Raw genomic sequence first — 26,701 nt, forward strand, 5'->3', positions numbered from 1 at the left:
TTCCATTGTTTCGACTGATACAAGTACATTTTTGCAGCACTATTTTTGTAAACATGGAAGTAGCAAACAGCAATCCTTTTCTTTTTGTAAAAAGAAGATGTGAAAACTTCAGAAACAGTTCAACGTCTGCAAATAGTAGTCTGTTCCCACATTTGATAAACCTTTAAGGGATGTTCGATTTGAGAGTTTAACCATATCATAAATAAGTGGATTGAGGAGACACCGAAAAAGTTCTTTGAGGATGCTTAAAAAAATTAAATTTTTCATTTTGATAAGTGTATTCAATTAAATGAAGTTTTCTAGGAAACATCCCTCGTATAATTGGTTCCTTAGAAAAGGGATGAGAAGGCAAAGAATGTAGTTACCAGAAATACAGTTACTTGATATTACAGAGAAGATGACAATAAACTCTCTTCTTCTTCCAGCTTCCACACACACTATCATAATTTATTTTTAAGTTAAATACAGGTTTTTATAACTTTTAAGTTCACTAACTGGCATTTTTATTAAAATATTTGTATTATTTGTTAATATTTTACTTTAAAATCCAATGTATTTACTGTTAAAATAATTCTGAACATTCAATTTCATAGGACCCAAGAACGGATTTCTTCAACTTCTTTTATTTTACAGATGAAAAATTTTACGAACGGGGTTCTAGAATGAATAAGGCACTTATCTACCATCGACAGTTGATCAACACTTGAAAGATATATCACTGAGGTTAGCCCAAAGTTATACACAGCCGCCACCAGGGCTGCCTTAATCACTGAGCAATAATAAGCTCATGCTTAGGGCATAAAGGATAAGGGGCACCAGAATCTTTTTAAGTGCTTAGGACCTCTAACGTCTTAATCCAGCCCTGGTCACCACATAATAAGGATGTAAAGTCTTACTGATTTTGGTCTAAGAAAGTTCTTGGAGCTCTGCTGCATATATTACTTCTAGAATTAGCACAGTTATCTAAATAGTATGGTACAATGCAAGAAGTCACGACTGATTTAATAAGCCATTCGTGACTTTACTCCCCTTTTTTTTTAAATTTGTGGAAAGCATGATCCTATCCATGATTTCATATCACTACAGAGAACATAAGCCTAGAAAGCCAAGATCAGAGAATTTCCATTCTGTACATAACAACTTTTTGGACTTGGTGCTTTTATTCCTTTGAGGAAAGGACTGCAACATATTTTTCAATACTTAATAACAATTTCCCAGTGTGAGAACTGAGATGAAATATGATTGCTGTCATTTTAATTGAATGTTCATATGAGGACTGAAATGCCATTCATATTAATACTGAATATAGTTAGAATTGGATGAGAAGGCACACTATAGCTACCTGCCTAAAGGAAGAAATGCCTTTTTGGATGACGACTTTTGAAGGGAAACTGCTTCATATTCATAGGAAAACATCTAAGCTCATTCACTGAAGGTCAACTATTATTTAGTCTTTAGCTATCTCATTAACTCAGCCACTAATAAACTTGAATAGAGTTACCTTGTGACATAACAGCATTGATGTAAACGATAAAAGTATTTATTGTTGAATTTAGGCGTTTATGATGTTAGCTGTGAATGCCATAGCTGAAACTAATAAAAATATTAAAAATTTTGCACTAATTAATAAAACTGCTTTTAATAAATCTAAGTTAGTAATAATAAAAAAATATTACTTAATAAAGCTTAATAAAGGGAAGAAATTATATTTATTCAATTCTGTTTATTAATTGTCAGCATCGTTTTACAAAAATTGTGCATAAAAATAATAAAAAATAGATGGCATACCACCCTTATGTGTTTCGCCCTACTTCGTAATACACCAAGGGTAAACAATGACCATCATAATTAAAAAATGTACAGAGTTTCTGAAGTTTCTAGAATAGACAGGCGATGCTATCAGCAGAGACAAGTTTTTACATGTTTAGGTAGCTATTCCATACAATATTGTTTAGTCTGATTCCGTTGTTTCGACTGATACAAGTACATTTTTGTGTAGATACACAAAGAGTAAACAATAATAATAATAATAAATTATTTTAAAATTCTTTTGGAATCTAATAAATTTATATATACATTTTCTAGCATTTCATTTTAAAGTTTGCATTAAGCATACAATCATTTTTTAGTGGTTAATAATTTTTTTTGCAGGTTGCTGGTTAATTGATACATCATTTGTTTCTTCTTCAATGCAGATAAATAATTTGGTTATTAATTTAATAATTTTTCTTATGTTGTAATTTGTATGTTATAATGGTTCATATGTTGTAATTTATTGATGAAATGGGTTCTGGCACCCAGTGACTATATAAATATTATTTCAAAAGTAGATTTTCTTATATATATAAAATTATTTTCTGCCTCCTCCCTCCCTCTTACTATCCAAAGATCGATTTCCCATTGTTCATTTGTCCAAAGGGACTCTGTCCCTGAGGGACTATTATTTTCGTTTTGCGATTTTGCGTTGAATCACTCTGAATGTCCGTTTCACTTTTCAAATTGTTGCCGCTAAATATTATAACCCTGTATTACATTTGAAGAAATTAAATAATGAAGGATCTCCATAAATGTATGTATGTTTCTCGCATTGTGATAACACAATGTTCCCTAGAGCCATCTAATTTTGAACAACATAATCCTTTTGTGAATATAGGCATCTGGAAGCCGAAATTTTGAATTTATTATCGATTTCCTATTTTGTAAAACTTTAACGAATTTTTGATTAACAAACACAACGATTTCAAAGTGAGCAGTGGCAATGTTGCACGGGGGGGGGGGGGAAACATTATTATCTCCAGCGTGTGAGACTGTGTATCAGAAATTCTAAAGAAATGCTGAATTTAAAATTATTTTGCGATATTGCTCTTGAACTAAATTTTATGGTTTAAATGCGAAGAACATGATATTTAATGAATAAAGATGACACACAAAATGTTAAAAAAATGCCCCTTTGGGCGTAATTTAAAGTCTGAAACCTTTCAGTTTTTCTTTTTTATTATTTCTTTCTGTTCTCATTTTTTTCTTGCTACATTTTTTTTAAGGCAGTGATTTTTCTTTTCTGTTTTAAAATTTGTCCTCCATTTTACAAAAGAAAAAAATATAAAATAAAATACATGTGTAAAAAAACCTTTTTTTTTCTTATTTACAGTTTTAGTCAAATGCATAAAAACCCAAATTAATTTTTCAACCAATCAACATTTTCGGTTATAAAGAATTCAACATGGAATTGTGGCACCAGGAATAGTAATGGGATATTAATACTATTTTAAGAAGCAACAGAAGTGATAACCTAGAAATGGCATACATAAAAATTATAGCATCTAGTTCTCTTAGATTCTCAATGACAATTTTAATTTAGAATTTATACACTGTTAAGAGACCAACGATTTTATTTTTAATCACACATGATGAAGAATAGTGATAGCTTATTTATATTTAATATTAGAATTTAATTATTACCTCCTAGGAAACAGTATTTCAATATTATTGTAACTTAACTAAAGTAATTTAAATTAATATGCAACTCAACTAATTTAGAAGTGAGAAATATAAAAGTCAAAATGAACAGATGAATAGAGGCCATTAAAAATGCTATTAAAGTTTACGTGAACATATGTACCTGAACATAATACACCTGATCTATACCTGAACATTATAAAATTATACAAACAAAATAGAAATGTTAAAAAAAATTTACAATAGAAACAAAATGTAAAAAATAATTGTTAATTTCCCAAAGGAAAATTGATTTTTCAAGGGGAAATAATTTCCCTGAGTAAGATGTACAACAATTTGGCAATTATTGCATTATCATCGCAGTATGTATTTAATGATGATTAATTTCCCCAACACAATCTTTGAACATATTTATAATAATAGTATAGAAAAAGGGGGAAAATTAAGACCCCCCAAAAAACAATATAAAACAAACAGCAATGAAATTTATGCAAAAACTTAAGCACAAAAGAATAAGACATTTAACTAATATGAAAAGTTAAAGACAATATACAACTAAATACAAATGTAGGCCTAAAAATATTACGTATTTAAAATAAGTGTTCAACTTCCAAAGAAGCTATTTATGAAATAATTAAAGTGTAACACAACTGAATAGAATTCTACACATGATTAGTTGGCGAGGAACTTTTAGAGTGCAGTCTGCTGTCTGTCAATCTTTTTCAATTGAAAAATACTCCCTTGGGGCTTCCTTATGTTAGGGTCAAGAACGGCCTGCATATTTTCAGCAGCAATAAATTTAAAAAAAAAAAAAAAAATATGCCCACTTCTTTGCTCATTGTCTTGATCCCAATGTTGAGTGGTGAAACCACTCAGCTGAATGGGCTGGCTGTATCCTTGATTTTTGCGATTTTCCGTAAATGAGCCAATTTCCTTAATAATATCTACAAATAAAGCCTTTTTCCCAGGCAGATAGCTTTCACGTGTTTTCCATATTCAATTAACTTAACCCAATCTGCTCATTGTCTTTGTTTACACACAGACAATTTTTTGTAATTATCCATTTCTAATTAAATGAATGCTTGCTTTAAGAAATGTGGAATCAATGTAATTTTCATTTCTCTAGAAGTTCCCTATCCTTGAAACAGCAGCAATGAGGAAATGATTTTTATGCTTCGTTCCTCCTCACCAGAAGAAACTTAATCTTCCTGATCACGGAGGGCTTACTGTTCTTCACTAGTTATATTAAAAAATATACTCATTTGCCTACCCCTTGGTTTATTTATAGACCTTTTTTTTTTTTTTTTTTTTTTTTTTTTTTGTGTGTGTGTGTGTGTGTGTTTCAATGTCATTTAAACAAAGTAAAGAAAATTTAACTCAGTTTTAATTATGTGATGAAACTTGCATGCAGTTTATAATGTGAGACATTTTTCAATCCACATGCTTGTTTGTTATACTGAACAAAACCGTTTCCAAATCATACCTACTAGAACCAGAGATCTTTTATTTTATAAATAATTTATGGCAAAAATTTTACATATGACCCAAAACTCCATTCTACAACAACAGCATAACATTTTTAAAAATAAATAATATGAAAGCTATCACAAATTGATTTCTAACTTCAATGTACACTTGATTATGTGTATTTAGTATTCTATTTCAATTGCTGAATTTTAGTTATATAACATTGGTAAGAAAACTTTATTGATACAAAGAGCAACACAAATCAGATTTTAAGATATTTTTAATTACCATATGAACTGCTTTATTATAAAAACAATCAATAACTTACTATTGCCTTCTATGCCTTTTAAATTTAACATTTGCTAGACAATGATTTTAGCTTTACTTATAAAGAGCATTTATGATAGATCCAGCCTGTGTGTATTAATGTACTACAACATGCGTTTGACTTACAACTGCTGCTTCGCACAGAAGAAGCATAATGAATGACTGAGGTGAAAATTACAAAACGATGAAGCTTTACATTAAACTTTACAATAAAAAATCAGTATTTACAAATTTTCATACAATTAGGCAAAACATCTAGCACAGTTTTTTTTCTAAGTCTTGACACTTAAATGATGACAAAGTAAAACAACTACATACTATATTTTATAGTCACAATAACTACAGTTACAGGGTAGAGAATTATTTAAATAATTAAACATTTTCAGCTCTAATTTGGAAATGCTTCATAATACTTTTTCACCAATTAGCTAATTTTTTTTATCTTATTTGATATGTGATATTAGTTGATTTTTAAATGTGATGCCATTAAAAACTTAAAATTTTTAATTTATTCAAGATGACAAAGACTGAATATAACATGCATGCAGCAAAAGACACCAAATGTATCACTGTAAAAGAGTATAAACCTAGATGTAAAAGATTACTCTAATTTCTAGTAAACAAAATTTAATGACTTTTGGCATTCTGCAAATGCAATGCATATAAAAATAATGATACACTTACAATAAATCAATCAAATAACTGTCATTCATAAGCAATTAAATAAAAGAGTCATCTTTTTCTTCACAAGTATTTTCTTCTTCTACAAACTGAAATCCACTTGGAAATGCAAAGCTTTGGTTTTTAACTATTTTCAATTATAAAAATTTATGAAGTTTATTATAAATTTAAGCTTTTAGTTATTCCTGTTTTAAATTATTATTTAACCTTAAAATGTTGTCTTTATAATCTGAGTATAAAAATTGAGGTTATAATTGTGATTTTTTAATATTCTATGTTACTGAATATATAAAGAATCATTTATTTTTTATGAAATGTTTTAAAAAGAATGAATTTTGTTTTGCAGGGTTTTTTTCCCCCATTGTATAAGAGAGAAATTTATCATGGCATTATATATATATATGTGTGTGTATTTTATACTAAGCCTCAACAACTTCTCAAAATTTTAATTGAAAATAAACCACTTATTATATTTACCATTGTACAGCAATCAGTGCTTAAGGAAACAAATAAGAGAATTTTAAATGAATATTTACCTTTACATTATACATGTAAAGCGAATGTGTATTATATTAAAAACAATTCTTCTGTTCACAATTTTACAAAAACTGTACAAAAATTACTACATTTATTTTAAAATGTGAAATATATTTCAAGACTTAATGTTTATAATATATTTAATTTACTAAACATTCAAAATACAAATGTTTAAATGCAAGATGAAGCTCAAGAAACGAAGTTTCTGACAAGTCAGAAGGATAAGAAACTAATTAAAATATATTTGGTAACTTTCTAAACTTACTACATGAAAATGTGTTTATTACTATTTGGGCTAGTGCTTAGTTAAATGAAAGTTTAAAAATTGAAATCTAGATACATGAATACAAGAATTACTTAGAAATAATGAAAAATCTTAAACGTTATTTTATGTTTAACATGTAAATAAGAACTGTAAGCAATATATATATATATATATAGAAAACTTCAACTGCATAAAATAAAAATGAAATCCATATGATAAAAGTACACTACACTATGCTATTCAAAATTATGTTAAAAGAATTTAACTGGAATAAATTAATAATTAATTAATGCAAATTATATGAAATGGTTTGTAAAATAATTATTCTAGTTTTAAAGAGATACATGATGGTATCATAGAAAAGCATTAAGGTTTTATTGTATTTGTTTATGAACAACAAAACAAAATAAAACAAAAACATTAAATCAACAACATAAATATTGGTAAGCATTTAAGAGCAATAAAAAAATTATAAATATACAAAATATAGTAACATTCATGATGACTGTAAAGTCAATCAAAAGGTCAACAAACAAATTAAAACTGCAAACATATAAAGATCCTCACATTTTTTAACAATGAAATGCACTGCTTTGAGCAAATAAATTAATACAAATAAATGCTGCTTGTAATATTATATCAAATACTTTCAAACATAATTTAGAAATAGAATTTATTCAAAATGCTCATGGAAAAGTCATACCAGTGTATGTAACTTTCAATAACTGAATTTGGTTGTTATTTAGCATTTTTTGCCCATTTGTTTATAATGAGATTTTGATCAACCTCCCCCCCCCCCAAAAAAAAAAGATCCACTATTATGCCTTGACCACCTTATTGTCAGATTTCTCACCCTCTGACACTGTTGTTCTAATTTATAAAGAGTTTTCTAGAGGGTCAACATTTTCAAATAATTCAAGTGCTGAACTGGTCAGTTTATGACAGATGACAAAACAGGCATTCTGTTAATGTTTCAGAAATATCAAAAGTGCTGCAAGTGTGTGCATTTTAATGGGTGTTATTTTGAAGACTAGATAATAACTTTTTATATTTCAAACAGAATTAGGCTTCAATAAATTTTCGTAAACCTTTTAAACACATGAGTATGTCCGACAAATGCAATATCTTTATAATTTTTATATGATAATTCATATTGTGCTGTTTATAATTTTCGTGTAGTTAAATATTAGAATGATATGGTAACTTTTAATTAAGGCATTTACAGTGAGCAGTTAAGGCAGCTATAAATATTTAAAAACAAAAAAACTCAAAATTTCACATAGAAATTTACAAGTAAGAATACAAATGCTGTATAACCAAAAAATAATTTTTACTAATTGCATTTATTAAAAGAATTTCAACATACATACAACAAAAACACTTTCACTATCATTTATGTTACAGAAAGTCACATGCAGTGTTTTTTAGACTGATGTGATCTTTTTACTTTTCTAAGAACATTTAACTATGAAATGCAAAGTTTCATTTTAATTCTCTAAAAAAAAATGCAGTTTTAATAACTTTTACAGGCTACATCTATACCAATAATGGAAAGATGACAAACCTAATTCAATGTTTTTCCTTAAATTCAACAATTCACTTTTTTAGTTATGATGCAAGGATTAATGTTCACATAAAATGCATCAACTTTCAGTGGGGTGTATACTATTCTTTAGAAACTTTTAAACTAATTTATTATTACACATTTTTGGAAGGGTGAATGATAATGAACTGATATTGTGATGCTTAACATATCAAAATCCATGCAACAAATCTGTTAATTTTATTCACCTCTTGATTATTAGAATTTTCTTCATTTCTAGAAAGTCAAAGTATTTAGACTGCACTAAAGTAGTTTTTCAAATGCAAAGGTTTTTTTTTAAACTGTAATTATGCAGATAAGCTACTAAAATGTTTCACAAGGTCATTTGATAAAAATTAATGAAACTACACCAAAGCAAAAATTTAATTTCAAGAAACTAAGTACTAATGCAATAAATATCCCACAAAATGAGTTATTTTTAACACAGTATCACCAAGATGATTATTTTTTTGGCAAATTCCTTGCAAGTGAATGTTTTTACATTCCAGCCTCCAAAATGATAAATTAAAATTGTAAAACTAAATTTAAATAATAATACACGAAAATATATATCAAATTAACAGCTCTGTCCTATTCAGATATAACAACCTGAAACATTACTTTACAAACTACATGTTTATTTATATTTGAAGAGATCATAACAAATTTCAAAGCTATTAAAATAAGTATTTTCAACATCTGACCCAATATAACAAATCACTTAATCAAATTTCTCTTTCAAATCTTTAACATAAGCAATATAATTATCAAATAAACTCATAATTTCAACACTTAAAAATAGCCACAAGATTAAAAATATTAGTATTCTTATTGCGGTTATGTCTAAGAAATGAAACAAAATACTGTCTATTAACATCCTCACTAATTAAATACACTTAGCACAATTTTAACCTAGAAATACATTACAGACATTGATAAAGGCATGTCAATTTTCCTGAAGGCTTGGAAAATTCAAACATACTCCACACATTCAGACTTGGCATGAAATAACAGTCAATAAGTTATCATAATAATTACAACAATCCTTAAAAGGGTTGCATATTCAGTGGAAAGTGATACAGCAATTAAACAAACCCACAAACTTCTTCCTGATGCTTATCCTGTTCGAATTTCACTTCATATCATGGAAAGTCAGACTGGATCTATGAACAAGCACTGGACTGCGAGTTAAACTGGTAGTTACATAAATAATCTAAATGTCATTGTAATAGCTAGAAATTTCTGATTCAGTTTACAATGACTAAAGAATAAGTGTTTCAGAGTGAAAAAATTGCAGAGTGCACCAATTCAGCTCACTATGGTCATAAATGTAAATTTCAGGAGCTAATGATGGCTTTAGGCAGCATATTGTAAAATTTGACCATCATCGACAGAAACAGAAACCACAGCTTGCGAGCACCATTGTAACGCATAAACACCATTCGCCATAAGAATAACATCAGTAGCATATGGGTGACTTTAGTATACATATATATCCTGAAATAAAATAAATTAATTAATGATAATAATAAAATGAAAAGAAAAGACTACAAAATATAGTATGCTACATATTGTATCTACCAGTCCGAGTTGCCATCACTGGCAGAATTCAGGTACGCATGTGTGGGATACCCACCTCCATGAAAAGCTCAGAGTCGGTCATGTATTATAAACATGGACTGTTGCCAATACAGTTGCGGATTGCAAATGTGGAAGCCTTCACTTAAAAGGCTTTGTCACAAATATGTAGTAGGTATTGTGGCAGAACAATGAAAATTCCCAGAATTGTACACAAGACAGTTAGTGGATACAATTTGTTTGCAACCGGACAGTGCAAAGGCAAACATGAACATGACTATTCCAAATGGCATTTCTAAATTATATAATTTCCTATTTTGGCGGTTTCACTAGGTCACATTGCTTTTGCAGTTTGACAGATTTAGGCTATTTATGCAAAAGCAAACACAAGCATGGTTACATTCCTTCAAACATTTCCAAATCATCTGATTTCCTGCTTTGGCGATTTCACTTGATCATCTCGCTCTTGTGACTTAATTCCCTGCTACAGACTATTTCTCCCTCTGTCTTTTACATAATATCAAATGAAGCAGTCTGAAACTGTCAAATATAAGAAGCAGAATAGTCAACTAAAACCACCAACATGCGAATTCAGATGTCGGAATAACCAGCCGAAATACAGCCATATTTTGGCTTTGTACTGTCTGCTGAAACCAAACTATCCACCACCTGTCATGTCCACATTTCTGGCAATTTTCAGTGTTTTACTACAATATCCACTCAGAATCTGTCACTCAGCCTGTTTGATTGCAGATGCAACTGAACTCAGCCAGATGCAACTGTCACCTCTGCCAGGTAATAGTCCATAGTATACTAATTGCCCAACTCCTAACTTTCTGTGTAGGTATGCCATGCATACATTCTGACAGGTTTTCAAATCATATTGGTAGATATACACACCACCCTATAATTCAACAGACTAAATGCACTGAAATTCAACTTTTACTTTTCTTAACTAAAAGGAATAATTTTTCTGACCACATATGAATTAGTAATCAAATTAAATATCAGTAACTAAATACATAGGCTGTTCACACATTTTTTAGACGATGTATATTGCATTCACAAAACTAAATTACATAAAATTCTTGTGTTTTAAATGTTCTATTTGACATCTCTTATTCTGAACTATCTTTCAGACACCGCAATTTGCACGATAATAATGCCTTTTGAAGTGGCAGAAGAAGTATTCTATCCCATTCCTCCCGAACAGCTTTCCAGAGTCCTGTTAGGGTTTTGGGACGACGTTTGGATAATGCAGTTGTTAAAAGTCCAAAAGCACAAAAATCCATAGGTAACACATCGAGAGATTTAGTAGGGATATCAGTGAAGGGTATGGCCTTGATACCAGTTTTTTGTTCCATTTCTTTTAGGAAATTTACAGTGGATTTTGATGTGTGACTGCTAGCTTTGTCCTGATGGAGTCTCACAAATTGATGGCACTGTGGGTAAAGCGATGGTATTTAATTCAGATGAATTGGCGATAAAATATGTTCCTGATAGTATTTGGAGTTAATCTTGACATTTTTTTCACTCTCTTTATTTTTAACTTGCCATTATAAGAAAAACCAGCAACAATCATGAATCCCTTAGAAAAACTTTCTTTCGATTCTTTGAACCATGTACTTAAATTTGTTTCTCCCCTTTTATGATAATAAATGGCTCTTTTTTTGTTACAATAATTTAAATACACCCATGCTTCATCTATTGTGACAGTTGTTTTCCATTTTATTTGGATAAGTGTTTCTCATATAGAATTCTGCAGTGTGTCCTGCGTTGAGTGATATGCTTTGGAAGAAGACGATGCACATTGTGTTTTTTCGCTTTCTTAAGATTTAAATCAATATTTATCATTTTGTTTACAGTGGATACCGAGCATTTTTATGATTTTGCAACTGTCTTTTGACTAGGGGGATTTTCTTTTAACATTAAACAACATACCTTTGCAATAGTCGAAGATATCCGTTTTTTCCTTGGATACTTGTTTGGAATTTTTGTCCCACTTGAGGCTCCAATTTGACGTTTTTTTCCTTTCTTGTAGATGATATTACCTATCGATGCTTTAGATATCACAAAACCATGACTCTCACATCGTTTGTGGATAACGGAGTATGCATGTTTCTCTTCGGAAAAAGCGTAAATGTAGCCTTCGAACCACTGCTTTGTTAAATTCGCTATTTTGAATAAAAACAAAACTTTCAAGCCCCAGACGATAATTTTGACTTTTAAAAACATAGTAAAATTGCAATTACTTCTTTTGAAGCAAACGAGTTTTTATTACCGCTTCCCAAAATTGTCTAAAAAATGTGCGAACAGCCTCTGTACTTCAAGGCATTTACTAAAAAATGCCATGAAAAATACTCATATACTTTCCCATGGACCAGTCTCTGCAAGCAAAAACTGTCACCAAACAGTGTGATTTAATGCCAATAAGATGTAAGTGCGATATCACAACACAATTGTACAATCTTCATCTTGGTTTTATTCAAGTTTAAGTAATCCTTGATAAACAAATTCAGTGTTTAGGCACAAGAATATAAGTTAACTACTTTTATCTATTTACCCCTTTCATTTTGAAAAATGATTACAATTTGAGATCTCTTTCTATCACATAGCATGTGCTGAAACAATTTTAAAGTTACAGGATTTGGCATCAAAAATTTTACATTAATCAGCACAGTATCGGTTTTTATTTTAAAACAGGTAAACAATAGCAATGCAATACGAAAAACTGTGACAAGTGAGCATCCATTCAACAGTGAATAGTATAAAAAGTATCCATTATTACTAAATAAACAGTAATTTGTTCCTTCGAGCTTTCATCCTTTAGTGATCGATGGAAAAGTATGTAAATATCCAATGGACTAATTAAGAGCATTATAAAAATCTATCTTATGCATTATTGTGAAGCAGATGACAATATATATAGAAAAGTACATTTGATCCATTCGTAAAAGTAAGCATTTAAACAAACATTCTGAAAAAATTTTCTTCCTGCAAAAGAATTTATTACAGCATATTATATATAATAAATGATACTCCTAATATTATTTTGAAATAAAAAAGTAGAGAGCTAAGAATTACATTAGCTTGAAAAAGTGTGTAATTAACATATTTATCATGATGTACCTGAGCTACACAGTGACTTCTAAATTTCATTTATCATTTTTGAAAGGTGATTACACATTTAAAAATGGGAGTCCTACAAAGATTTCAATAAAAAAGAATGAACAGCTCACAAGTGGTGGAGAGGAGATCTATGGGTTGATGAACTATTCTAGATAAGTGCTGAATAAAATAATTTGTGTAAGAAAAACAATGATTAACAGTAACTTTTTGTTTTCCTTTTATAAGCTAGGCAATTTTTATTTATAGAATATCATTTAAAACATGAATTTTTTATTATTTAAGAGGTCTAATCAATAATGTTTTTATAACTTTCCTGACTTTTTGAATAAAATTTATACAATCCACAGGTTAGTGAGAACACTGTTATAAACCCCATTGCTGAAAATTCATATACCTCTAACATATACAAAACATTTTATTTATCTTTTTTGAATCACGTAATAAATAAAATGAAGTTCTCAAATATTGAACTGATACAAAATTTGATTTCTAAATTGATTCACTAATTTCAGCATTTCGAGACTGTTCTTATGCAGTTAAATTTAATATAACTGTTCTGACGTCCTTGATCTTTTTAAAAATGTTTTACTGAAAGACCATATCAGTTGAACAGAAATCAAACCTAGTTCCTTTGACTTTCACCTAACTCTTTCGGGGGAAAAATGAAAAACTCCTCCTTTTTAGACTTCTAACCATTCTTATAAAAAATGCCCAGACAATTTCAGTAAGTAAATTACTTTATTCCATTGAAAAGGTAATGTATGTACCCTTTCAATCATTTGACCACCTTTTGTGTAATGATTTGGAAGACTCAAAAATTGATGTTACATTTTTTTAAAACAAATTCCGTGAAATTTTGGTTCGTACAAACAATGGACTTAATTCTGAATATGAACATTATGTATAATAGTGTAAGGTAAGTTATTTTAAATTAATTTTTTGTGTGTGGAAGGGGGGTGAATTCATTTTTTACATCAGCCTCCAACTGACTGATAAGTAACAGAAATTAATGCTAAAAAGAGTGACAGATAGTCCACTTTCCACTGTACTTACAAAAACAGTTACTTACAGTATGATTATAACCAATTACATAGTAAGTAACTATGAGATAAGTACGGCAGAGTTTATATTTAAGTACAATTTCTAACATGCAATTACTTACAATATATTTATATAAATCATAATTACTATTACATTACAATTAATTTAATTACAATTATCAAATGTGATACAGAATATGAAACTATGACAGCTATAAAATACTCAAATCTCGGATACAAAAATAAGAAAATGGTTATTAGAATTATTTTTATTTTATTAGCTAATGAAAAATGCCTTTCAAACTTTAAATTAGCTAAAAGATATTGTTTTAATGGACAAAAGTGCATAAAAACCTTTTTAAACTTTTTCTTGCTGATGGAAGTGATGATAATTCTTCTTTGAGAAGAAATTGACGGATGCCTAATATATAATCTTCCAGATACGTTGGCCAATAAAGAGGCTGGATGTCAAAATTGAATTCCTATAAATAAACATTTTCACAAATAAATCACTTTTTGAAGCTATCATAAAAAATATCACATTAAAACACTATTTCTTTCACGTAAAGCAAAAATGTAATATTTTCTGATAGCTGTAAGTTGTTTTATGATAATGCTTAGTGAAAATTTTATAAATATCCCAAAATTCAGAGTTACTAGTCAAGTTTTTCAGCGACATGAAAACAACATTTCTTTGTGATGAAATTTTATCATTGATAGCTTTGCATGCTAAATTACAATATGAAGCAATAAAGTACAATTTTATATTAATTCAATGAAAATGTAACAGAAAACAGCATTTTCAATTTGAGAATGCAATGAAAACTGAAGCATAAATAATTTTAAAAATTTATGTAATTGGAAATTCCAAATTTTTTGTTTTAATCCATGTTCTAATCAAAACTTTTTTTTCAACTCTATGTAACAACAAAAAAGAAACAGACTGAATACCAAATATGAAATGCACTTAAAGGTCATGCCAGAGACAGATTTACAAAATATGTACACAATATATTTTGCATAAAAGAATGTAAGCACATCCCAACCATTAATTTAATAAATCTAATGTGGACACTACAAGACTTCCTTGTATCCAAGACTCCTATTAAATTATACACATATTTTGCTGCACTTCATTTAAACTTATTTCACTTGAAAGTGAGATATAATCTTCCAAATGAAAGTGCTTGGTTCTGCTGATTGCAATTTACAAAAAAAAAAAAAAAAAAAAAAAAAAAAAAGGGACAGGTGCACAACTAGATGTTGTAGCAATCCCATATACAAAATTTCAGCATTCTATGGCTGTTTTTGAGTTATGAGAGAGGCATACATACTATATGCATAAACAACATGCTGTACTAGTCAGGAAGTCCCAAATACAAAATTTCAACATTTTACAGTGAACCATTTTTGAGCTATGTGAGATATGTATGCATAAATGCCATGATAGAACTAGTCAAAATGCATATTTACAATGAAATCTGAAGATTTTTGTGATTACAATACTCCCTTTACTTCTTACATGGAAGTAAAAATGCAGCAATAATTAATATGCTAATAATTATATTTATGAAACTTTTGTTTATTCACTAAAAAATCTATAATGAAGTAATGTTTCATGTTCTACAAAAAGTGAAACAGCAATTTATTTGAGAAAGGTTAAAATCAAGAAAAAATTATCCAGTTATTTTAACACAATCACATAAAAAAAAATTATCATCAAAAATAAAACTTAAAATTATTATGTGGAAAATAATCTCAAAATGTTTTATCAAATATCTAGATTGCCAATTATAAAACCCCCAACTGAGATAGAAATATGATATTATATATTTTCTAAGTTTAAAAATTAAATTATTGGTTCCCAAATGCTAATTATTTTTTCTAGAATTAAAAATCAAAATTTCTTTCTTTAGTAAGAGAAATCAATCCAGATCCTACGTATTTTACAAGCTTGAAAATTCAGGTTAAATTTAAGTACAAGTAATCCATTAGCAAATAGCATATGTACAATTTTATCATGTCTCGAACCATTAAAACTATGCTGATAATTTATCACTAAATTCTTTTATTTACCTTTCTGTCCTCAGGGTCCAGTTTCTCCAAAAGCATAAGAACATTGTTAGAGTTAAAGGACCATTCATGTGTTGTGAAATATTCCAGACACTGTATGGCTCTATGAAGTTTTTTATACAAAGGGACAAGTCTAAGAAAGAAATCATCATCAGTATATTTGAATTATTTTAGTCTTCATTTCATAAATCATTTTAAACTTCCAACTTTCTTTTACGACATTCACTTTCTTAAATTTGTGTAGCTAGAATTATTTGTAGGTATGATAGGGTTTAATAATTTCTGAATGTTTCAAATTGTTATACCTATTAACAAAATATTTGACAATATACTGTGCTGTACATATGTTAATCCAAATGTTTCTGGCCTGATTTACTTCTAAAAAATATAGAAAATTTTAACTTTATTTTTCAATATGATTTCCTTGTACACATTGCCAGGGGGGGAAGGACAGTTTTACATTTTTCGTTCTACTGGGCCGATTGATGAAATTCAACTTGCGTTTTTCGAGTCTCGAAAGCGCAATTTAGGATATGTATTAGATTTATATATAACATTGCTCTAATATAATTTCTCTTTTTGACACAAAAAGGAACCTTTTCTGAAATAACATACCCATTTTATTTTCCATATTTCGATTCTACGACTCAAATTATGCCAAACTACCAAGTTTTGTAAAAATCGCACAGGTAGTTTTTAAAAAATTAGCTCTCAAAATTTTAGCTCCTCAATGTTGAGTTTAGAATACATTTATCAATCCCTCTTTTTTTTATTAAACTTATCTGATTCTTCCTTTCACATTTCGAAATTTAGGTTCCTTCCAAATAAAATTCACCCTTTTTTATGATTTGTTTTAAAAATTTGCATTTTAAAATAATTTTTATAAATTTTTCAAAAAAAAATTGAATTATAATTTATAAAATTTTTACCATCATCTTAAAATAGACGTATTTCTAAGCATACCTGTAAAAAATGACAGTTTTTATTCAACATTTCCGAAGATATACGTGAATTTATATACTGGGGCATTTTGAAATTTGGCATATTTGTTGAAAGCGATAAAAGATCAAATGTGGTTTAGACACTTTGCTAAAATTATTTGGAAGTAGAAACGATGCGAGTTTTTTCCGCTCACGCACAATGTAAAAAGGTAGGAACGAGGTGCCTTTTTTTGGCTCCGGCATAATGGAAGAGAAAGGAAAATTGTTGCCACATGTTAAGAAGTTCACCAAGTGAATTATTCTTAGTGAAAACTGCAAAAATTGTGCCAAGATAAATTTTTGAATTTCTCCATAAATTTTTGCACTAAATTTTACAAAATTTAATATCTAAGCCTAATTCGAGTCGTAGAATCAAAATATGGAAAAAATTGGTATGTTATTTCAGAAAAAGACAGATTTTTGTGTCAAAATACCTATGTCAGAAGAATGCTATATATAAATCTAATATATATCCTAAGTCCCACTTTCAAGACATGAAAATGCAATTTGAATTTTTTCAATTGGCCCAGTAGAAAGGGAGATAGAACTGTCTCCCCCCCTTTTTTTTTTTTGCGCAGTGTACCTCAATATACTTTTCGCCGAGTGTTACGGTTCAGCCCTGAAATTTCAAAGTTCCTCAAAATGTCATGAATAAGTGGTATTTTCTTGATTTAAATGTTGGAAAATATGACTTATTGTAACCCTTTTTCTGCATCATCTCTCCTTGAAATATTTATTAGGCTTAGTTCTTATTTTAAAGAGATATAGTAGTTACTTCTACTTTTTTGTTTCCACTGCCACTGTTTGTGTTGAGAACGGACTGTTTTGGCCTAATTAAGATGCAAAAACGAAACGTGATGTTACGTCATCTGGGAAGCCGAGTCGTGCCGATAGCTGATTGGTTGCCGTGAGATGACGTCATGCCTACTTCTGGTATAAGTATCTCGCGTCACTCTGGCTCATTCCTAACTACAGAATCTATCGCTGTGATAGAACTAGCCATCGAGGCGGAGGTGTCGCCATCTATGTGAAGAGAAATTTACCATCTTGCCTAGTTAAAGAGTGTAAAGACTTTGGTTGCGAGCTGATTACAGTGTGCATTACCCTTCCGGTGTACAAAAATATTTATTTCAGTGCTTTTTATAATCCACCGCATAATGTGTTAACTTATAACCTACTAGACTCAATCCTTCCTCCTGATACTCCTACGATCCTGGCAGGAGACCTAAATGCCAAGAGCATCGCATGGAATTGCCGTAAAGGAAATACAAACGGTAAAACTCTACAAAATTACATTTTAAGCCATCCTGTTGTTATTTACACACCGGACGAATACACTTATCGCCCGGACAGAATAGAATATTCCGACATTCTGGATATTGTTTTGTCCACCACAACTATCCCTATCACGCTTGAAGTATTGCACGAACTATCCTCGGATCACTTACCGATCATTGCTACTTTAGGAGTGAACAAAAGTAATACTGCTTCCACTAGGAAAATTACTGACTGGCAGCGCTATGAACTCTTCATGAAAGACAGTGTTCTTGATGTCAGAAATTTGATCTGTGTTGATAACATCGACTCTGCAGTATCCTCATTTACCTCAAAAATTCAAAGGGCTATTGAAAATGCTAGTGATACAGTTGTAAATACAAACACGCTCTTCCGACTGCCGCCTAAAATACGTCAAATGATGAGGCATAGAAATCGCCTCAGAAAAATTTACAACCTTACCTGGGATCCTGTCGCCAAAAGGGCGATAAATCGCCTAAACCGGGACATCAAAACTGCTGTGAAGCAACACAAGGACGAACTCTGGTGTGAAAAAATGTGCAACTTAGATTTCCGTGACGGATCTCTTTGGACTTTAATAAAAAACCTCAAAGCAAATTTTGTTACCAATCGTCCCATCTTCCATAACGGAGTTGTTGCCCTTTCAAATGAAGATAAAGCAAATGTTTTCGCCTCGCATTTGGAACTACAATTTACGCCAAATGATTGGCCTGTGGACAGAAACTTTGAACTTTTCACCCTTACTCATGTGAAAGATTGGCTAAATGCCCCCACAGCACGAAATATTCCCAAATTTGCTACCCCTGTAGAAGTGTCTCAAATTATTAAAAAACTCAAATCACGCAAAGCTCCCGGAAATGATGGCATTTCTAATACTGCAGTTAAAATGTTACCTCCCTGTGCAGTAGCGAATTTCACTAGCATTTTAAATGCGTGTTTATTTAACTCCTACTTTCCAAAGCAGTGGAAAAGTGCAAAAATTATTTTAATTCCTAAACCTGGAAAGGACCACACGAAACCAGATGGCTATCGACCTATTAGTCTCCTGCCTGTGCTCGGAAAAATTTATGAGCGCATTATTCTCTCACGTATGCAATCCTATCTAAACATGTTGCCTCCGGAACAATTTGGTTTCCGCCAGCACCTTTCTACTACGAAGCAGTTGTTACGCATTACTGACTTTTGTGGCTCTGCTTTGCATAACAAACAAAGTGTTGCTCTCCTCATGTTGGACGTGGCGAAAGCCTTCGACCGCGTCTGGCATGAGGGGCTCATATCCAAATTAATTACTGCTAACGTGGACCGAGAAATGATCTTGACAATTCACTCCTTCATTACAAACCGGACTTTTTGTGTTTGTGTGAACGGTGCTATCTCCTCGTCTAGAAATATCCATAGCGGTATTCCGCAAGGGTCAGTTCTAGGACCTTATATGTATCTATTTTATGCTGCTGACTTTCCTCAAGCATCTCAAAATAACGCTATTCTGGCCTGTTATGCAGACGACACTGCCCTGGCAGTAAAGTCTGTTAATATGAATCACGCCATCAAAAAACTACAAGATGTCATTCCTAGCATTGAACGATGGTGCGCGCAATGGAAAGTCCAAATAAACGCAGCCAAATCTCAACTTCTCCTCATACGCAGAAATAAAAGGAACACACCTGTCAAAAGAGGACTTTATCGAAATTGTTCCAATTGTTCCCCATGCCAAGTACCTCGGAGTGATTATAAATGATCGCTTAACGTGGACTAACCATATAAATTACGTCAGGGATAAGGCCTTACAAATTATCAAATGTCTCTTCCCAATTATTGGTAAATACTCCACTCTCGACCTGGGAAAAAAGCGGCTCATCTACACGTCTGCGATCAGACCGATCATGACTTACGCCTCCCCAGCGTGGGCCGCCCTGACCAAAACTGACCTCAATAAATTATGTGTTGTGCAGAACCGCTATCTCAGGATTATTACGAATGCTCATTATTTCGTGACAAATAAGTGTCTACAAGATGACCTCAAGATCGACCCCTTAGATAAGTTCATCGCAAAGCAAAATCGGAATTTCTTCAGAGAAGCCCAGGACTGCAATCATATGCGTCAATTTAACCTCTTTGAATATGAAATATTGCACGAAGACAGGCACCTTAGACCATTTACTGCATTTATCCTCAATGAAAATCAGAACTTTCCAACCTAAGTTCTTACCCTGTGTTTACTTGGAAAACTGAAATGCTTAAAGTTAAGCAGCCACTATCGCGGTCAAGGCACGGGAGGGTGATCTCCCACGGGACTACGAACTAAAGTCTTCTACTGCTTACTGTAGATCTCTCACTGCTCCTATTGGTTTCATATTTCTTTTATTTTATTTAATTTAACTTTTAGTTTACTGTAAAGTATGTTTTTATGTCTCTGCAATTGAATATTTTGTAAATAGCAAATTCTCATGATTTTCGCATACACGTCTCAACAGCCAATCAAAAGACCTCTACTAAGAGATCTTTGATCTACTAAGATATCTTTGACTGCTTCTGCTGGACTCCCTGCGGAATTTTACTTTTGTATATAGTCTTTCTAGTTGTGAGAAAAATGCACTTTGATGAGTTTATGCACTGAATATTTGTAAAAATGCACACTGTACCTGAAACTCGGACCAGCATCTCTCCAGCCTACCAGACACCGCTATAGCCTCACGTGACAAAGTAGTCACACCTTCTTTCATTTTGCATCCTGTCCTCCGGACACACTCAAGCATTTGCTATACCTGCAATGTACTTTTTAATTCATGACAGCCGGTATACAGCTTGCTATCAGCAAGCTACACACGGCAATAGTGGGAAAAGGAAAGGCTCATTCCTTTTTAGTTCCTGCTTTCTTGGCTCTTGGGTGTGCAGTTTCCAGCCCCTATTGAAAGATGTTTTGCGATGCGTGCAGTCCGGGGATAAGTTCCGAGGTTCCAGTCTACAAGTAGACTTTTCCAGAATAAGTTCCTTGGTTCCTGTCTACAAGATGACTTTTCCCGAATAAGTTCCTTGGTTCCAGTCTACAAGATGACTTTTTCTGAATTATCAAAAGAGGCTACAATGTGAGTGACTGCCGTGGGCGGCATCCATGTTCTTCATGAAGGCGGTGATGTTTTTCTGAGCTGCGATTCCTCGTGTTCAACTAGAGTGAGCGGAGTTAGGCCGGATTTAAGTGCTCTCAAGGACTTAATTTAATTTTCAGGTGCTTTCTTGATCATTAAGCATGGACCTATTGACAGTGTAGCTAATTTCATTTAAAACCACATAATTTCTGTTTAGGATACATTTTTCGCGTATTGAATGCCAGTATTTTGGAGACCAGGTAAAATACTATTTAATATATGAAATTTTGATAATGATGGTTATATTTTAATTTATAAGTTACTGATAATGTTTAAATTTATTCATTGTGTTTTTATTCTTATATATTGTTAATAAATTGGTTAAGTTTGAAACCTTTTATTGTCTTCAATGTCTGCATGTCACATAACCTTAGGGAGCCTCTATTGCTACTGCTGCTAAATGTTTAATTTTATAAACTTTAAGCTTAATTTAGGACTTAAGAGACTGGGGGGCGGTTTTTGTTGAAATTCAAATATGGCTACTGTTAATGTTATGCATAAAATTGCTAAACTTGAGGCATGTAATTATTTTACATGGTCTAAAGATATGAAGTTTGTTTTAAACGAGAAAAATGCATGGCTTTTGGTCAAAGGTATTGAAAAATGTCCTGATTTAAATGATGTTATGGGTATTACAAAAGAAATTGTTGCCGACTATCAAAATAGAAATCGTTTGGCATTATCTTTAATTTATATGAATGCAAGCCCTGAATATAGAAACTTGATAAGTGAAATTGATGACCCGGTAGTTGCATGGAATACGCTTGCCAAATACTTTCAGCCAGATTATCGATCAAGACATATGTCCTTATTTTCAGAGATTTAAATTGTAAAATTAAGCAAAATGAAAGTATTAGTTTCTTTTCTTCTAGATTAAAACGGGTAACTGAACAATTAGCTGATAGTAATCAGGCTGTAAGAGATGTATACATATGTTTTCAGTTTCTTAGGTTCCTTCCAGATAAATATGATCAAGTAGTTCAGAATGTTTTGAGGTGGCCAGATGAAAAGTTCATATTTAAAAATGTTGAACTTGAAATACTAGCAGAGGAAAAGCGTCTTTATTTAAGAGAGATAGATAGGGAAAATTCCAATAAGACTATAGAAGTTCAAAGTACTCACTGTGAACCCAAATTTAAGCAGATTAAAGAGCTCAAGTGTTATAAATGTGGCGGTTCAGGTCATATTCAAAAATACTGTAGAATGAAAGGTAATTTTTCCAGATCACCCTCACCTGCTTCTTCTGTTTCCTCAGCTGTATCTAGTAATAAAACATCTCCTAAGTGTAAGAATAAACCCAAGTTGTGTAAAGGTAAAAATAATTCCCATGCTCAGTCCCATTTTATAGTTCAAGCTAATGTTAACAATTTAGAGGAAAATGATGATAGTTGGATTTTTGATACTGCTGCATCTCATCATTTTTGTAAAAATCGTGAATTGTACGATACTTTTTCTCCTGTGAAGAATGAGAATATGCTAGTAGCTGTGGATGGGGTAACTTTTCCAATTCATGGGAAGGGTACTGTTAAAATGAAATTTGGGGATAGAGTTATTTTGCTTAAGGATGTTTTATACTCACCTGAACTGAGACGAAATTTAATATCTGGACCTAGGGTGGATATCAATGGAGCAAGATTTTATGGTAAAAATGGGCAAATTAAAGTTACTGATGATGAAAATGAAACTTTGTACAAGGCTAAGTTTATAGGAAGTAACAATCATGTATTCTCGAAAATAGTGAAAAAGGGGGACAAATCTGTGAAATTTGAGGCATCCATAGTTCAGCATAACAATAGTGAATTTCAGTTCAATAGTGAAATTCAGTTCGAGGTCTTCCTGTGTTAAAGCACTTGCCTAATTTGTTTTGTGAACATTACCAAATCAATAAGCAAAGACGAATCTCCTATAGAGTCTTAAAAGGTATTCAAGTAAAGAGGCCGCTTGAAAGGGTTTTTTCTGATGTATGGGTACCTATTAACATTCCAGGTAGGAATGGTGAACGTTATTTCGTTTCCTTTATTGACGAATATTCTCGTTATGTGGTAGTGTACCCCATTGTAGACAAAAGTCAGGTGTTTGAAGTATTTGAAAGACATATAGCACGTGCTGAAAGATCTTTGAACCTTAAGTTGAAATACTTTAGGACTGATAATGGACGAGAATATGATAATGAACAATTCAGGTCATATTGTAATAAAAATGGCGTAAAGCACGAATTTACAAACATATACACTCCGGAACAAAATGGAGTTTGTGAGAGATTCAATCACACAGCTCTCAACAATGTACATGCAATTTTACATGATAGTGGAATCAGTCCTGAATTTTGGTCAGATGCAGTGATGTATTTTGCATATTCATTTAATAGACTTTGTCATAATGGCCAAGATAGAACCCCATTCGAATTGTATACTAAGCGGAAACCATCAGTACGTCACCTTAAGGCATTTGGAACGATTGCCTATGTGGGAATTTCAAAGGCTAAAAGAAATTCTAAGCTTGATCCAAAGGCAACGAAGGGCCGATTGATTGGGTACAGTTTACGAACAAAAGGGTACAAGATTTGGTTGGAAAATGAGCAAAAGGTAGTAGAAACCTTAAATGCTATTTTTAAAGAGTCAATTGGAATGCAGAAAAGTGGCAGTGGAGCTGCACTGGGCACCCTTCCTGATTTGGAATCTGAAGAGAGGATAGAGTTCCAATCTACTGATACTCCAGTTGGCTATTTTCCTGAAATAGAGGAAAGAATTGATACCAGTGTACCCTCTTCTATACCTAGCACCGATACTCAATCTACATTGAGACAAGTAACTTGGCTTCGTAAACCTGTTCCTAGGCCAGACGGCACTCGTACGGATGTGTACTATTTTGAGAGGGGGGGGGGTCTAATCAAAGACTACGATCACCAAATGATGTAGAAAGGTATTGCACTGAGCATAATATTCAGTATGATCCTACCTTGTTTGATTTCAAGGGAAGCAATACTTAAAGTGGTGAAATCGACCCAACTGGCACTCCTTCAACGTCATATACCCAAGATAGCTGACTACAGGTTTCAATTCCAAACACTTACAACCAGGCAATGCTTAAATGGAACATCACAGAAAAGCTTAAATGGATAGAGGCAATGGAAGAGGAAATGGCCAACATGTGAAAGCATAAGGTATGGCATCTTGTTCCACTTCCTAAAGACAAGACTCCACTAGGTTGCAGGTGGATTTTTAACATTAAACGTGACGAATTTGGAAACATTGTTCGTTTTAAAGCTCGTTTAGTGGCTCAGGGTTATCGGAAATTAAATACGATACCTATGATGAAACCTACTCTCCTGTAGTTAACTTTTCAGTTATAAGGCTCTTTTTCTCTCTTTTAGTTGCACACCTTGGATGGGCAAATATACAATGCAACATAAAAAGTGCATATCTCTACGCTCCTTTATCAGAGGAAATTTACATGTCCCAACCTCAGGGTTTTGTAGAGTGAGATAAAGAAACTTTTGTGTGTCGTTTTGTAGAGCGAGATAAAGAAACTTTTGTGTGTTGTTTAGATAGAGCCTTGTATGGTCTGCATCAGAGTGGTCGATTATGGTACTACGAGTTGGATAGAACACTATATAACCTAGGTTTTATCAAGTTTGAGTGGTGTAATTGTGTCTATCGTTTTAAAGATTTTGTCATTCTGTTGGTTTATGTTGATGATATTGTTGTGTTTGGAAAAAGTGAAGTTCACGCTAAAAGGATATCAAAAATCCTGAATTCACATTTTGATTTGAAAATTTTGGGTAAAACAAGAAAGCTTTTGGATGTGGAATTTGAATATGAGAACAATAGTGTTTTGATTCATCAGCAATTATATATAGAAGATATAGTTGATCGATTCAAGTCTTTTAAAATACAAATTACTTCCCTTCCAATAGCTAAAGGTGTGAAATATTCAAAGTCTCAAAGTCCCAGTACACAAGAAGAAACGAATCCTTATAGAAATGTTCTGGGATGTCTCTCGTTTCTTTGCAATCGTACTCATCAGGATATAGCTTATGCTGTTAATATATTTTCTCAGTTTCAAAGCAATCCTGGTAAGTTTCACTGGGAAGGATTACTTAAACTTTTAGGATACGCTTCCAATACCAGACATTATAAACTTAAACTGGTATGCAAGGAACTGAAGCTCAATATATATTCAGATTCAGATTTTGCTCCAAGCAGGGATGATATGGTGTCTATTGGTGGACAAATAGCTTTGTTGGGAGAATCACCTGTATCTTAGCGTACATTTAAAGAAAGGAAAGTGAGTTTGTCTACTATGGAGGTTGAATTTATCTCCATGACTGAATCAACAAAAGAATTAGCTTGGTTTAAAAACATTTTGGATGAATGCATTCAGTTTAAGATTGCAAGTAACTATGTTTCAAGACCAATATTGTTTGCAGATAACATGGCTGCTATATGTTTTACAAAATCACCCATTGGAAACTCAAGGACAAAACATATAGATGTAAAACTATTTTTCATTCATGATCTATTGAACAGGAAAATTTTTAATTTAAAATACGTTCCAAGTAAAAATAATCTGGCTGATCCCATGACGAAACCGCTGACTAAGTGTAACCTGATAGGATTTTGTGGAACAATTTTCTTGTGAGATTTGTTTTTGTGTGTATTTAAATTAAGAGTTTGGTTTAGTTGAAAATAATATGTTATAAGTCATATTATGATGAGTATTAGATAATGTAAAACTATATAGTGTAGAATGTAGTATGATTGACCAGGGCCCTGGGTAAATGTATTGAATGTATGATCATACATATGTCTTTGTATTCTTTTGGAACATGTTGGATTTTCTTGTTATGGTAAAATTTTGAAAAATGGGATAAGATGTTCCCAAATGAAAATTTTTTTTAAATAAATTTCTGAATTGAATGAAATTGTGATATTTATTTATTCTTGTTTTGAATTTTGTAAAAATACTGGCGTTCAGTTTTATTTCAGGTCGGAGATGATGATGTGGGGGGCATTTGTTGAAAAATATGACTTATTGTAACCCTTTTTCTGCATCATCTCTCTTCCTTGAAATATTTATTAGGGTTAGTTCTTATTTTAAAGAGATATAGTAGTTCTACTTTTTTTTCCCCACTGCCACTGTTT

The 26,701-nt window shown here is 31.7% G+C and overlaps 1 protein-coding gene across 4 annotated transcripts in view; it reads right to left on the reverse strand.

Moving 5' to 3' along the window:
- Positions 1-5,185: 5,185 nt before the first annotated feature.
- LOC118204138 (putative fatty acyl-CoA reductase CG5065) overlaps positions 5,186-26,701 on the reverse strand; it is a 160,979-nt gene continuing 139,463 nt past the window's right edge. For all 4 annotated transcript variants that reach the window (XM_085821002.1, XM_085821000.1, XM_085821003.1 and 1 more), the window contains exons 12-14: positions 16,139-16,268; positions 14,417-14,544; positions 5,186-9,812 (exon numbers count right to left, since the gene is read on the reverse strand). In XM_085821002.1, coding sequence (XP_085677128.1) covers positions 9,653-9,812; positions 14,417-14,544; positions 16,139-16,268 — 418 coding nt within the window. In that variant the 3' untranslated portion in view covers positions 5,186-9,652. The remainder of the gene's footprint in view (positions 9,813-14,416; positions 14,545-16,138; positions 16,269-26,701) is intronic.

The sequence above is a fragment of the Stegodyphus dumicola genome, chromosome 7 (assembly GCF_044657685.1).
Source record: "Stegodyphus dumicola isolate Sdum_Otavi_A_Nest chromosome 7, ASM4465768v1".
In the NCBI taxonomy this organism is placed as follows: Eukaryota; Metazoa; Arthropoda; class Arachnida; order Araneae; family Eresidae; genus Stegodyphus; species Stegodyphus dumicola.